The sequence below is a fragment of the Ostrinia furnacalis genome, unplaced genomic scaffold, assembly GCF_004193835.3.
Source record: "Ostrinia furnacalis isolate ACB-3 unplaced genomic scaffold, ASM419383v2 OfSCF2279, whole genome shotgun sequence".
Taxonomy (NCBI): Eukaryota; Metazoa; Arthropoda; class Insecta; order Lepidoptera; family Crambidae; genus Ostrinia; species Ostrinia furnacalis.
Genome location: NW_021132518.1, coordinates 288,427 through 303,656, shown reverse-complemented (window position 1 = coordinate 303,656; position 15,230 = coordinate 288,427). Strand labels below are relative to the sequence as shown.

Below are 15,230 nucleotides of genomic sequence, written 5' to 3'. Positions count from 1 at the left end.
TGGCTAAAAAATCTCATAATCACGCCTCTGAATGTCCGTTTTTTTAAAGTTACGCTACCCCCGAAAGCGTAACTTTATAAAGCGTCTACTGTAAATATTTTTTAGGGGGAAAACTCAATAATTAAGGCGGTTTTATGGGGTTTTGACACAACTTTAGGAATAAATATTTTTGAGAGTTGGTAACACTGGGGGCCCCCTCGGTCGCAGGGCCCTGGGCACGTGCCTAAAGTGCCCAGTGGGAAAGAGGGGCCTGGGCCCGCGCAGCGTGGCCCCTGTGCTACGATTGCCCGCGTGCATGTCTCAGAAACTATGCGTCGTACAAAAAAATTGTACAGTCATAATTTGTAGAAAATTGCTTTGCCTACAAATATGTTAGTATAACTTTTTGCCTAAAATTAAAGATTAAAGAAGTTATAAGCCTAAAATAAAAAAACCTTTTTGCTTATGTATAACTTCTCTAATTTTTAATTTAGGACAAAAAGTTATGTAAGAGTATTTCTAAAAAAAAATGTACATTTTGAAAAAAAAAAAGTGTGCTTTGAAACAGTTCAAAAGTTTTATATTTATAAATCATCACACAAAAAAAACACACACTCAATTTTGAAGGATGAATATTAATCTTTAAAATAATGAAGAATTATAGCTATAATACTACTTATTACCAAATATTTAGACTAGAGATGAAACGGATATCCGGCAACTATCCGGTAGGCCGGATATCCGGCCTAAATTTACTATCCGGCCGGATACCGGATAGTAGCTCACTATCCGGCCGGATACCGGATATTAAAAAAACTACGAAAATTCCTATAATAAAATGAAACAAATTAATCTTTGNTTCGTGGGACCGGTGGCTTTGGTGCTAGTGGTGAGTTGGATGAACCTTAAGAACGTGGTGGGAAGGGTGATAATGTCTTGTAGAAGTTGCAGCCTTTAAAGAACTGATAGATGTCGACTAACCCTGTGTCTCGATGGCTTTGGTGCTTGTGGTAAGTCGGATGAACCTTAAGAACGTAGTAATTAGGGTGATTGCGCCTTGACAAGCGTGAGCTAGGACCTGGCTTGCTAAGATCCTTCCAGCGACTTGGTAAGTGTTTTGTACTTTAAAGAGAGGGCACGAAGGTTGATTACACCTTGACAAGCATCATAGTTATACTTGGATCCGCTGCTGTCCACCCACAGTGGTAAGTACTTTGCACCTTAAGTACGTAGTAGGATGGGTGATTATGCTCTGACAAGCGTGATGGTAGTGCTAGGATCTGCTCCTAGCTTTGGTAAGTGGAATTGACCCTTAAAGACTTGGTCAGAAGTGTGATTACGCCTTGACAAGCGCCTGTTTTTTTAGGAATGCCGCCAAAAACCAATGCCGAAAGGCAAAAAGCTTACAGAGAACGACTCAAACTGGATAAACATGATTGAACAAAAATAATTTTATTAAAATAGTATGAATGATTACTCCCTTATTTTATTTCTAACCCCTTAATATTACCCCGTATTTGGGTGCATACTTACAAATATTTCGAATTGAATAAATGAAGAGCATTCACAATATTTCGCCAATGTATAACAAGCCTTATGGCCTTACTATTTCGTTACTACCGTTTCGTTACGTACATTTTTTTTGAGAAATACTCGTAACATATTATTTGTAGGCAAAACAATTTGCTACAAATTATGCCATAGCGAATTTTTGTAAGACTCTTAAAAAAGTGTTTTCACCCCTTTTTTTCAAGATGGCGGTTGGGGGACAAGAGTGGCGACCCCAAAAACTTGAGGTTAAGCTTCTATTGACCACATTGACCCACACATGTCCCAAAAATAAAATTGCGTCCTCTAATAAATTATGCAATACTCGGAAAATGACGGGAGTTTTATTTTGCTTTTTTTTTAAATCAAATCAAATCAAATCAGTTTATTTGCGTGAAAAGTGGTTTTTATGTTAATACATAAAAAAAGCAAAATAAAACTTGTGAGAAAATAAAACGTGAGTCACGATAAAGTTCACATATGAAATTAGGTGAAACTAGATCTATTTTTATCGACAAAAAGAGGTCAAAAGTTTTTTGAGTTTATTTTTTTAAATTATAGATTTTTTTTCTTCCAATTACTTATTGTAAAGAAAACGTAATAACTTTTATACTAAGAGGTATATCCTGTAAAAACAGTAATAATGCTAAATAACAGTCGATACCAAAAAATACTCAGAAAATACCATCAAATAATAAAAAATGATACTTTTTGAAAAAAATCTTCTCTATCGTATTACCTTTGTCAAACCAAAAATCAAAACATATTCTATGATAGTTTGAACAAAGGCCTACCACAACATTATTCTCCGCTACAGGTAGGGACAATTTTAATTTTAGCTAAAATGCTTATTTTACTTCGAAATCTTTGGTTTTTATTTGAAATCTAACTTGTCTTTATCAAAATTACAAATCTAGAGCCATTTTCAGTTTCGTTGTTAACGAAGCGTTGAATGGCGCGCCCAGAGAGGCTTAGTTCAAACGATCATAGCAAATGTTGTGATAGGGATAGAGACAAGCGATTTTTGGTTTTACAAAGGTAATACGATAGAGAATAATACAAAGTAATAAAAACCACCTGTTATAGGGGCATTTTTGGAGAAATTTATCAAATAACAAAAAAAAACCCGAATTTAAAAGCAGATTTTTTTCAAAAATTATCATTTTTTATTATTTGTTGGCATTTTCTGAGTATTTTATGTATTTTTTTTAGCATCGTCTGTTATTTAGCATTATTACTGTTTTTACAGGATATACCTCTTAGTATAAAAGTTATAACGTTTTCTTTACAATAAGTAATTGGAAGAAAAAAAATCTATAATTTAAAAAAATTAACTCAAAAAACTTTTGACCTCTTTTTGTCGATAAAAATAGAACTAGTTTCACCTAATTTCATATGTGAACTTTATCGTGACTCACGCTGTATTAAATACAGAATCGGATCTAATCAAGGATGACGAAAACAGCCCCCCTAGACAAAACGCACTTTTTGATCGAATCGAAAATCGAATCCGTCAAAACTCCATACAAAAAAGGGGCTTTTCGACCACTTTTCGACTGGTTTGCGATTAAAATTTGCACTTTGTCTAGACCCACAGCAGCTTTTACGATCGAGTCATTAACTGCTTAGCTGAAAGTTCTCCTCTTTTAAAAAGAAAGTTGATTAGCTAGCTTTATATTATTATTTGTTATTAGTAAGTACCTACTTATTAATCATCATCATCATCATCATTTCAGTCACAGGACGTCCACAGCTGAACATAGGCCTCCCCCAATGCTTTCCACGTTGATCGATTGGTAGTGGCCTGCGTCTAGCGTTTCCCTGCTACCTTTACGATGTCGTCGGTCCACCTTGTAGGTGGACGTTCCACGCTGCGCCTTCCGGTACGCGGCCTCCATTCCAGAACCTTGCTGCCCCATCGGCCGTCAGTTCTGCGTACTATGTGCCCTGCCCATTGCCACTTCAGCTTGCTAATCCGTCGGGCTATGTCAGCGACTTTAGTTCGTTTTACGGATTTCCTCATTTCTTATTCGATCTCGCAAAGAAACACCAAGCATAGCCCTTTCCATAGCACGCTGTGCAACCTACTGTAGTTGGGTTACACCTACTTATTATTTTACTTTATTTTAGTATTGTAATATTTTTTTTGTAGTTTGAATCTCAATTTGTGTATCTCAGTAATTTTCGATAGTATCCCATCACCATGATCTAGTCTCGGGCCTCGGGATTGCGATCAGCCACCCGGGCCCTTCCGGCCCAGTCCGACCCTGTGCAGGATCATTAGGGAATACTAACAAGCCTTACTTTTTCATTGGGCATCTTCAGGGAGTACTAATAGGCCCCACATTTCTATTGCTCCATGCCATAACCCACCCAAAATGCACCACTTTTCTGTTATGCCTCACCAAGACACATCCCAAGTGTAATTAAGAGTGCCGGATCATCAGGGAGTACTAATAGGCCCGACATTTCTATTGCTTCATTCTATGATACATCCAAAGTGTACGATTTTTCCGTTGCGCCTCACTAAAATGTTACCAAAAGCGAAATAAACAGTGAAGCACCTTCAGGGAGCATTAATAGGCCTGACATTTCTATTGGTCCTTGTCAACCCACCTAAAGTACAATAGACAGTGCCGGATCATCAGGGAGTACTATTACGCCCGACATTTCTATTGCTCCATGCCAGGATCCACCCAAAGCGTATCAATTTTCTGTTGCGCCACCAAGACACACCCCAAGCTTAACTAGCAGTGTCGGACTATTAGGGAGTGCTATTAGGTCCCTTCTATCACGTCCCTAGCATGACGAGCTGAAGACATTAGATGTAGCTTCGTTGGTGACGGCGCGGAAGGCTAAGACGCATCCGAAGTGAACAAGAAGTGCAGGATCATTAGGGAGTATTAATAGGCCCCACTTTTCCATGGAGCTCAAATGTAAGTCCGTAGGGACTTACATTTGGGGGATAGTAGTATCCCCCATCACAATTGTAATATGCAGTGCAGCATCATCAGAGCCATTGGGTGCAAAGTACTCCAAAGGTAAGCAACCAGGGCCCCGTTACCGACGGGTTCCTTTAATTAAAGTATCAATTTTTTTTTATAGTGACGACTTGTGAATTTTTTTTACAACAATACTTAAATTGTAATTTATTTCTTTTTAACCCTTCAAATATCCAAGGTTGAGTTTTAGAACCTTTAAACAGAAAGGGGATTATTATAATATGTTAATATTAGTACATGTTCGTAAAATATAATGTAACTATTCATAGTTAAAATATAACCGAATGTTTGTAACCAAATGTGAAATTCTAAGCCAAATGTGTAAGACTGACTATTGTATTTGTATGTTATTTTAACAAGTATTATTCTAAAATCCGTCCTATTTTGTGATGTACTTAAATGTAGCATGTATTAAAAATATTTCTTGAAATAAATTAATAATACCCTTTATCCGTTCTTCTAATTTATTCACACTATTATTCCCCAGTAGCAATTAAACTAGATTATATTCGTGTAATACACAAAATAATGGCTACGATAACACATGCATAATTTAGTAATTAATTAATCAGTACCAACCCAAACACACCTCAATAAAAGGTTAGACAAACCTCCCGACGTGGAGTGAAAGGCAAACAATAATTAGAGGTCCGCTCCCTCGCAGAAAATATTTAAACGGTTGAAATTAATTCCAAATACGCCGCTCGAATATTAAAGGGGTGGACGGTGGGGTGACCAAGTGGTAGGAATTTGGTGGGAACTTAGTTTATAGTGCTTTAAACTTAGTAATAAAAGTTTGAGAACATAGTAAATGGCCTGGGTAAACATCTCATACGGCAATTTTGTGATGAAGCTGTCGCTCGTCAGTAACTCGTTATAAGAGGATAATTCTGTACCCCCAGTGAAAAGGGATCTAACTCGACTTAGATCAAAATTGACTTTATAACATAATGTGAATCTCTGAAAAATTAGCTATTTTTGTATCTAATCGGTATGTTTCTACGACGTATAGAAAAGAAAATAATTTTGTGCCAAATGATACAAGTAAGGCTTTGTGAACCAATTTTGAGTTTCCTTTCGTGTATATTGATACATGTCTACTTTTAACAAAGTGTACCGGAGGCTTCTTTCAATTTTTTATTGTGTCAAGAGGTACGACTCGTGTTACTACTTTTTACACGATTGAAGATTATTTATTTTGTGTATAATGATTCNTGGCGATATAACTGGGTTTTTATTTAATTGCGAAAAAACTACATGCTATATTTCCCAAACTGGCACACTGCCTAATTATATCTAACATTACCTTTCACCTAAAAAATATTTCACCAAGTTATCTCTAATAGCGACGAAGCAGGATTTTTTTTAACTTCAAATGCGATTTCCCAAAAATCACCATTTTTGACTTAACTCCGTTTTCACTGGGGGTACAGAATTATATGATTTAGATCAGAATGGCCTGCGTAGTAATGGAGTTTATTATGTAGGTACGTGATTTTCGTGCTCATCTGCAGTATTAATTACCTAGTTTACAACTATGTGCTGCACTATTGCCTGCCCTTGGAAGTAAGTAGGAATTTCAGTCTAATTCTGCATCACAAAAACTTCTTCTTCTTCCACGACACTTAACGACTGCAGCGCAGTCGTTAAGTGTCGTGGAAAAGTAAACAAATATTTTATAATACGATGACAAGAAAAAGCAGAAATATCCTAAATGTCACATTGCATTCCCAAAATCATAGTCACCCTACCCCGCCCGTGAAAGTTAGCATTTTTACGCAATAAAGAAATAAAAGTTGCCAGCTCAGCGGTCCTCGAACACACGCCAGCGCTCAGCCTGATAATATCTCTGGTAACATCGTCACTCCACTCCTCTTTATTTGCCCTCCGCCATTTTGGGCTTATCTGCCGTTTGCAGCATAAAAATCATGTTTGGTTACGAGTTTAGATCGACCCGCGCTGTCGTTTATTAAAGATAGCGATCTGCACGAAAATGGTAGGTGGTGGTTTACGGGTATTGGAAAAAGTTAATTTATTCATGAGCACTGCATTTTAGGACTGCATCTTCTTTTATTTTATCGCGTTGTTTAACAAATGAGTTCACTTTAGAATCAGGTTCAATGAACCGTCATTAGACACTTACCTATTTGACAGAATCATAAAATATTTCGGTGCAGTCCTGTCGTTGTCCATCCCTGATTTTGAAATCCCATATTTCAGATAAGTAGCCAGATTAATTTTAGTACGCAATGTCCTAATTTACCTAATTGAATCGAACCTAGAACCGAGAAAAGAGAGAGTCGAAAGAGTCAAACTTTAGCAAAGTTCTAGTAGGTCGAATCCTTATTTAATGGTTTGATACCAGTTTCTTGACTCTCTCTCGATTCATGAAGAATGCACTGAATGAGACAGCAGAAGTCGAATAAATCTCTTCTTGGTTCGCCCAACCCAACGCGATCACACGCGATCATCCGGCGTGCAGTGATGACGATCAATGCATTTAAAAGTCTGGTCGCCATCGCTGCACGCCGGCTGATCGCGTGTATCGATCACCTTTAGAGTGCAAATCAAACAAACATAGAAGACACAATTTTAATCTCTCGTCTTTACTCATCATCATCAGATTCATCAGTTTCTTCCAGGGTTTCTTCGTCTTTGGTTCTGACATTTGCCTCCTTCTTTTTCTTCTCTGCTCTCTGCGCATACATATCCGCCGCCAGTTTGAACTCGCGTTGTTCTTCTACGTGCTTAGTCTCTTTCTTGCCCCATTGCGTTTTCTCTGAGTACCATTTCAGATACTTTTCGTAGTCCTGCAAGTAGGTAGCATTTTCATACTAACCCTGCTCTTTCGAATCGCGTACAAAGACCTGGGTACAATTGGGTTTATCTTGGGCGATAAAGTTATTGTTCCTATTTCTAAATACTCACTACTTTAATTTTAGTTTCGTCTTCTAAAAAGAAATTGTAAATCTCCATAGGGAAAAGTCCACGAGCGGCAATTCTGGAAACATTTCAGTAATAATAATACGAGTAGGAGGTACTTATAATATCATATAGTACTAAGTCGCGAAATTATTTTGTTATTCATCGTGTACATTAGGTACTCGAGTTCTAAAAAACATTATTGTTTTAATTGCGTTCTCTTCTGTTTTAGTTGTATACCAAGTTACTAACTTGATGATTTGTTCAGGAGTCAAGAAGCTCTCTAGACCCTCTTTAAGTTGTCCATAGCTGTATCCTCGCAGAACGTAGGCTAGGCTATGGATATCCAGGTCTCGAGGAACTGATTGGTTGCTGTAATTGGTGAACAATGTTTTATCATTATCATGACAAATTCTTTGCCCATTCAATCTAATCTAGTATGTGTGAGCAGTATACTCATTCATCCATCGTTGCAAGAGTCTGAAGACAGCAGAGTACGAAGTATCCGGGATCAAGACAGCCACTGGGAACAGCTTCAGAAGAGGGCCACTCTTCGTGAGCCACGGGTCCACACAGCTGGCTGGTAAGAGAGTCACTTTTATTATTTCAAATGTCTGATCCTAATTGCTTTTTCTCTAGGCTATGCTACGATATATCGGCTCTACTATTTGTCTTTATTCGCCGATTTTCGTCGTTTTAAAGTGATGCTTACCCACGACTGTTATTTTGTCACTTTTATTAATCCTCTTCAACAATTTCTTGGTTATCAAACGCTTCATCACGTCTAATTTCATATTAGAATCTTCTTGTGGTACCTGGAAGAGTTGTATCTGGTACAGAAACATTATTGATCTACACAGTAGGTCATCATCATCATCATCATCATCATCATCATCATCATCATCATCATCATTTCAGCCATAGGACGTCCACTGCTGAACATAGGTAGGCCTCCCCCAATGCTTTCCATGTTGAACGATTGGCAGCGGTCTGCGTCCAGCGCTTACTAGTGAAACTAGTAAAACTTACAAAAAACTGCGCTCGCCAACCCGCCTGCCAAGCGTGGCGAGTATCGGCAAATCCCCTTAATGCAAAACATAACACCGACGACATAGTAGGTAAAACTGTAAAATAGATTTAGTTCATAAAATCTATTTTACATTTTCGTCTTCTAATTACGGAAATTCTTTCACCCCTTTGTGATTTAATGTAGATTATACAATCAGCATTAGGCCAAAAGATGGACGAGTCTCTTAGTCATGCATCTTACTTTTCTATAGAACAACCGATGAATGTGCTTAATGTAAATTACAGACGGCTGCGCTACTCTTGTGCATGTTATAATTGAACTCATCAGTCGTCCCAACTCAGCCGAAGTTAGCGATAAGCTATGGATATTTGAAAGGTCCAGCTCAAACAATATGGCATCTGAAAAATATTATAACAAGTTTATCAATCTTCAGCGATCCGTTGTTGACAGTCAACAACGGGAATAAGATACATTGCTTGATAACCATAAGGTTGTAGAATTTGTATGTTTTATATTATGTTTTTGATATTGATTCTTGTGGTGGCTCAAGGCTCGAATTTTGACATCTGGACTGTGCCCTCAGTTGGTATAACCAGTTCGTATATTAGAAACACTGAGTCACTGACGTTGATCATTTTATAACAATATGGTTATCAACAAACTTAACTGTATTACCTGTTATTGTAGCTAAAATATGCACTAGCAAAGTCTTTCCGCTATGCCTGGGTCCTACAAGAAGTACTTTGTGGAAGCCGTGTGTGACTTCTCGGCACCTCTCCCACCAAATGCTTCTTGCTTCGCCGCAAAATTGAAGGGCTCGTCTAAAAAAGTACGAGAACCTACATGGTTTACTTATTCTTGAATTAATTTCCAAGTTAATAAGGAATAAATTATTCTTACTCCAAGTTAAATCGCTGATCATCCCCAACATAGTTGTGATCTCCTAGAAAATCACCAAGTTGTGTAGGAGGATATTCTTTCAGAATTCCTTTGAAAGCCAAGTCCTATAAATAAACCAGTATCAAAGACTCAAAAATCAAAATCAAAATCAAAATTTTCTTTATTTGTTTAGACTAATTAAATTAGTTCTTGCAAATCGTCAAATGCTCTTAAGGAGCCTATACATTCGAATCCTTTTGTACCCTTTGCACCACCGGCCTGCACCACTGGTGGTGCAAAGGGTATTTTTAAATCCCTCTTGCACCACCAACAAATAGTGCTGTGCTACCATCGACTGTAAAACTAGTAGTAGACTGTAAAATACTTAATAATTTAATTGTTATAAATAAATCAAACCTACCTAAAAATTTTAATTTGTGTGTGTGTAAGTGCCTATAAACATTTCACTTCAAACCCACGATACCCCGGACCTACATCCTACATACAACGAATAAAGTACCAGGGCAACATAACCATAAAGGAGCTATACATGTTTTTTTCTCGGATCAACCAAGAAGAATTTGATATAGCTCCTTTATGATTATGTTGCCCTGGTACTTTAGGAATATTATTCGTTATAAAATATGTAGGTATGAATGGTTGTTATTTATTTTTATGATATGTTGTCAAATCTGTCCAGTAGTTTTGGAGCCTATTCAGTACAAACAAACAATCAATCTTTCCTCTTTGTAATATTAATATTATATGATTATAGATAATCGTTTTACAGTTAATGGTAGGGCAGCACTATTGGTGGTGCAAAAGGGATTAAAAAATACCCTTTGCACCACCAGTGGTGCAGGCCGGTGGTGCAAAGGGTACAAAAGGCATTCGCATGACTTACTCTAGATTTGTTTCAAAAATATTTTCCGTGTGTCTTACTTCCATTTTCTCAGCGATGCTCTCGCTCATTTTCGCTTTAACTTTATTTTTCTTTTTCTGTCGCTTTTTGGCTTTCTTCATCGGCTCTGGGAATTTTTCGCCATTGTTTTCATAGTCTTTTTTCAGCGCTTTCTTCAACACCTTCAACTCCTGTCTATTTATAAAAAGGATTCATTATTTTAAATTAGTTTCTCTTTTACGAGTATTTTATATCTTAATCCTTACCTCATATCTTCATCAACAGTCCGCATAATACCCAGTTTTACGTCTGCGTATACGTTATTTTTATCAACATCGATCACAAACAACTTTTTAACTTCTAACGCTTCTGATTTATCTAATTCATCCCAATTGCTGCGATACTGTTCAATCACCTTAACATTGCAAAATTTAGATGAGTTGTCATAAAATTACTCGTTACTTTACATAACCTAAGTAAACATATCAAGTACCTCTAATATGTGTTCAGTTTTCTTGGACTCGGGATAGGTGAATCCTGGATGCATAGTCGGATTTTTCATAATCTTTGCCATCAGTTCTGCTTCAATCTTTTTTTTCATTAGTTCTTCTCTTTTTCTCATCATCTCTTCTTGCTTTTCTTGTAATTTTGCTTGTTTTAGCTGACAATGAAATCATTACTCATATGATATTAAATACTAGGAAAGATTTCAAGTTAAGTGCCCTCTATGTATACCTGATAAGAAGATTTGTTTTTGTTAGCTTTTTTTTCTTCTAAATAGGTTTTGTACGATTCCCACCATTCTGTGGGCTCCGGAGTTTCTTCTTTCATGATTAATATCGATCCACCCTCGTCGTCATTGGGTATATCGTAAAAATATTGGATATCATCGAACCTACACGAATAATTTGAATGCTGATTATTGTTTTCGCAAGTTTCAATAGATATTGTAGGATATTTATTACAAATAAATATAATATATTCTATTATATATTATAACCGGAAGATATTAATTTACTCATTACCATTTTCTTAGCCATTCTCGAACCAAATCACGATAATCTTCCGCAAGATCATCTCCTCTACGATTTATGAAATCTTGTTTGAGTTTCTCACGTGATACTTGCCATTGTTTCTCAAATTTTTTCCTCTTTTCTGAAGTCAATTGCTTAAGCTAAAAGAATAAATCTTAAGTAGTTTACATAAAATACAATTTACTTTGATTACCTAGGTAGGTACTCGTTTCATGTATTATAGATACCTCTATAGTTTTGTTCATATAGGCTTCATTTGCTTTTCCACATAATCTAATGTCCAATAATTCGTCTTGTTTGCATTCAAGTTTCTTTTTCCTTTTGATTTCGAAATAAGCTCTGCAACAGTAAATATTGTGATAGATGTATTTTGGAACATACTTGTTATATGTCTTCTACCTATTTAATAAGCTAGATACTTAACCTGCAAACTGTTTGTATTATTTTAGCAGCTCGTTCACGTATTTCCAAGCGGGCTGGTGGGTTCAGTGTTCCTGTTAAGTCCTTTTCCCATAACTCTCTCTTTTGTTTGTTATGTGTTATTTGACGAATTACTTGTCTGTCGAAATGTGTTAGTTAAGCAATTTTTACAAACATTAGCGGAGAAGATTTTGGGATATCCAAATTATGGAAATTGTTAAAGATATAAAAAATAACTTCACCTAGATCTCTCGTGTGCTTGAATCAATGAAGCCATTAGCCTGGTTTTTATCATTTCTTCTGTCTCAGGCTCTTCATCGAATTTTTCACCAAGTTCTTCTTCAAGCTCATCTTCATCCCACCAGTTATGGGCTGGTCCTTGCTGAATATCCTCTGTCTCTTCTTCTTCCTCAGCTATAAATGACGATTTACATATACTTTATGCTCTTTTGCTGTATCATTTGTAATGTCAGTGATAACTTGGTGGCAGATGGTAGAATTATAATTACTTGTTACATTAAGTAGGTAATTCCGTGGCAACTAATGAGCATTACAGAGATTGTGGAATAAATGAAGTGGCACGTACAGTCTCTACCCTGAAGAGCAGCGTTGTTGGTTATTTCAGGTAGGTTATTACTCAATGTGCTGAGTAGGTACTGCCTAATAAGAAACCATCCGAGACACTATTATGTAAGTTTTCCTTATTTAATTACCTACATAAGATGATTTATATTAACAGCGCAATTAAAGAAATTAACCTGTCCTCAGCTCCTCCCTTTTCTTTTCAGCGTTTACAAAAGCTTCAGCGATAGTTGTTTTCACAATATCCGGTCGTTCCATATGAGTCAGGACATCGTCTAGCTCGACGTTATGTGTGGTCAACTTGTGATTGGCTAACCCATGATTTAGGAACTGTACGTTGGTACATTCCACTTTCTTTAGCTCATGTTTCAGTTCTAGGATTCTGTAATTGACAAAAGTTAAGGGCACCCACTTAGGTAGACAATCTTTTAAGCTCTTTGAATGTTCTTTTAATACTGTCAGATTTTCATATGACTGTTTTAGGTAGAGTACCAAAGTGCTCTTTTGAGAAATATGTAGTCATCGTTACGTACATGAATGGTAGCCAAATTAAGTTGTGAGTTAAGAAATCAATGACAGATTGCCATATAGAATTAGCATGTGTGTTGTGATTGTGACCTTATTAGATTTAGCCAATATGAATGAACTTTTTCCATGAGATGCCAACTAAAATCACTAAGTAAGTTTTAAATATCTTTCGTATTTTAGCCTTCGTCTGCCCACGGAACATAATTAGTACCTGTTAATAACAGCTCTCACAATTTCAAGCAGGTACGGTGTCTTCTGGACCTGCAGATTGTGCTGCAAGCAATCCAGCGCTTCGTTGTAGATCACTATGTATTCTCCGAGCATACCACATAACCGTATGACAGCATCACACAGTTTCTTGTCTTTGGCTTTGGTTATCTATAACAAAACAAGCCCAATAAAAGGTGAAGTGTAAAATTATTGGACGCAGTGATTTTTGTCCCTGAGGTCTTCTTATTCTTTGGCTATTGGTACTTTTACCTTATTTCGTTACTTATTGTACGGCTATTTTTAACCCCCTACCTGATATTCATGATCAAGTAGAACTAAACTCTCCAAATTCCTTAGGGTTTCTTTCCATTGCATAAAATAATAATCACACGACATTGTAATTTTGTAAAAATATTAGAAAACAATAAATTATTGCGTAAATAATACATTTACCTACTTGTGTGCAATGAAATCAAGTTGGTTTCGGTTCTACTTGGTAAACGCTTTTGAACGGTAAAATTTTTTCTTGATGGAACGTACCTAAATGTCGAGTTCTTTATAAAAGCATGAAGAGAAAAATATATCAGCGTGTTTGGAAACCTTAATGTCTAGACCTCAATATCGTTGACTGAATTTGTACAAGTTCAGCCGTTTCATAAACCAAAATTATCTCCCCCACTCGATGGCCCACTAAAATCTGTGTTACTGTTTAGTCACTGTTCATTCGGTCATGAAAGGGCAAACGGCGCCCATTACGCGTTATCATTGACAGCGGAAAACTGTACATCATACCCGATGGGGAAATAACCGATCGCACTTGACGGGAACGGCGTATTCTCATTGCTTTCCTTTGGGGGACGAAACACCTTTCGTTGCGTTTCAACACTTTCGAATCTCACTTTTAATTTGCAGGCGGTAAGGTTGCGAGTTAAACGGAGAGTAGAACGAGTTTTGCGTTTGAAAGGGACGTGTTTTATCGTGTTTGGGCGCCCGCCACAGTTTCCGGCCGCGCTGAATGCCCGGCCATCTTGTCACCGGAAGTAGTAAAGCCTTCCGCAGCGCCGCCTGTCGGCGCGCTCCGAATGTGTCGTCGGCGTTTCGCGTAGCCTTTTTATTTTCAACGAATGTTGTTAGCTTTTTTCGTGTCGGTTTGTGGCCGCTTTGTTAGCCGCTTCCTAACTTGATGGGGTTTTTTATAATGGAGGAAGTACTTGTAATGCGGAGTGCTCGTCGTTCCACCTTGTATTTTGCGGGAATATTTAAGCGAAGTAGGTTGTAATAGTAGGTGAGGGATGTTTTAATGTAGAGTTAAGTTGGATCTGTAATGGAAAATGGGGAACTTGTGAGCTTCATTGTACTTTGGGATCTACCTACTTAAATTATGATTAAATTAATAGAAATATTCGTCTGTTCTTAGACGACTTTGGCATTGTTTTAAAAAAAACTGGCAACATTTTTAACTTAAATTTTCCGATAATAGCTTATAACACTTCCCTATATCCCTGTCACTTCCTAAGTATTAAATCGAGTTAGTAAAACAATATAGAGCTCCGAACGTTTTAAAAATTTCAATTCGCCTTCATCCCCGAAGGCTTCTGAGACACACTGTAATGGAAAACCTACCGCTCATAAGGGGTCTTATAAAAATTCGATACGGGGAGCCGGGAGGGCGGGAAAAATCTATTTTACATCAAACAGCGGCATTGAAGGGCTTGACGCATGACAGCCGACGTCAGGGTAATATTGTCACGTTATTTTACCCATTCTCCGAATTATGTTGTTATTCTATTGTGGCCCTTATGTAAAACGAGCGAGGGAGAGATCTCGCTCGCCGTAAATTTGTTATGCCGACGTGTTTGGAAAATGTCTTCGCTTGTCGACCGCGATTGAATTGAATTTGAAATTACTTTATGTCGTAACCGATATTATGTGGAATGATACATGCTCGAAAGGTTTCATCGGGTTAGTAATATCATATTTCATTCAATTTTCTTGTGAGTGGCTCACGTGATGTAATAAGTTTTGCAGTGGAATAAAATGACAGGTATTAAAATATTTTATGATATTAAACTTGGCATACTTCTGTTGAAATTTTCATTCTTACTGTGAAAATATTCGAAAGAAATAAATTGGGTCTGGAACAGTTTTTAAATAAGATTTTTATAAAGTAGTTGCATAAGTGTAGTAGGTATTTA

The 15,230-nt window shown here is 37.0% G+C and overlaps 1 protein-coding gene across 1 annotated transcript; it reads right to left on the bottom strand.

The window, feature by feature from the left end:
- Positions 1–7,119: 7,119 nt before the first annotated feature.
- On the bottom strand, positions 7,120–13,431 carry LOC114354947 (IQ and AAA domain-containing protein 1-like). Its single transcript, XM_028307570.1, has 19 exons — positions 13,348–13,431; positions 13,037–13,203; positions 12,474–12,679; positions 11,958–12,129; positions 11,720–11,854; positions 11,501–11,634; positions 11,287–11,416; positions 10,997–11,156; positions 10,755–10,922; positions 10,528–10,676; positions 10,303–10,456; positions 9,382–9,485; positions 9,157–9,302; positions 8,722–8,879; positions 8,164–8,266; positions 7,908–8,031; positions 7,704–7,823; positions 7,458–7,530; positions 7,120–7,339 (listed from the first exon to the last, which is right to left on the bottom strand). Exons 1-19 carry the CDS (start codon positions 13,429–13,431, stop codon positions 7,136–7,138), a joined length of 2,691 nt encoding a protein of 896 aa, XP_028163371.1. The 3' UTR covers positions 7,120–7,135.
- Between the last annotated feature and the right edge of the window lie 1,799 nt (positions 13,432–15,230).

What these genes read in the sequence shown, in the direction of transcription:
- LOC114354947 (XM_028307570.1), bottom strand. Translation starts at nt 13,431, where the DNA reads ATGTCGTGTGATTATTATTTTATGCAATGGAAAGAAACCCTAAGGAAT. An exon ending in TACTTGATCATGAATATCAG is followed by an intron (nt 13,204 to 13,347) that starts GTAGGGGGTTAA and finishes GTTTTGTTATAG; the next exon opens with ATAACCAAAGCCAAAGACAA. An exon ending in GCATCGCTGAGAAAATGGAA is followed by an intron (nt 9,486 to 10,302) that starts GTAAGACACACG and finishes GTTTATTTATAG; the next exon opens with GACTTGGCTTTCAAAGGAAT.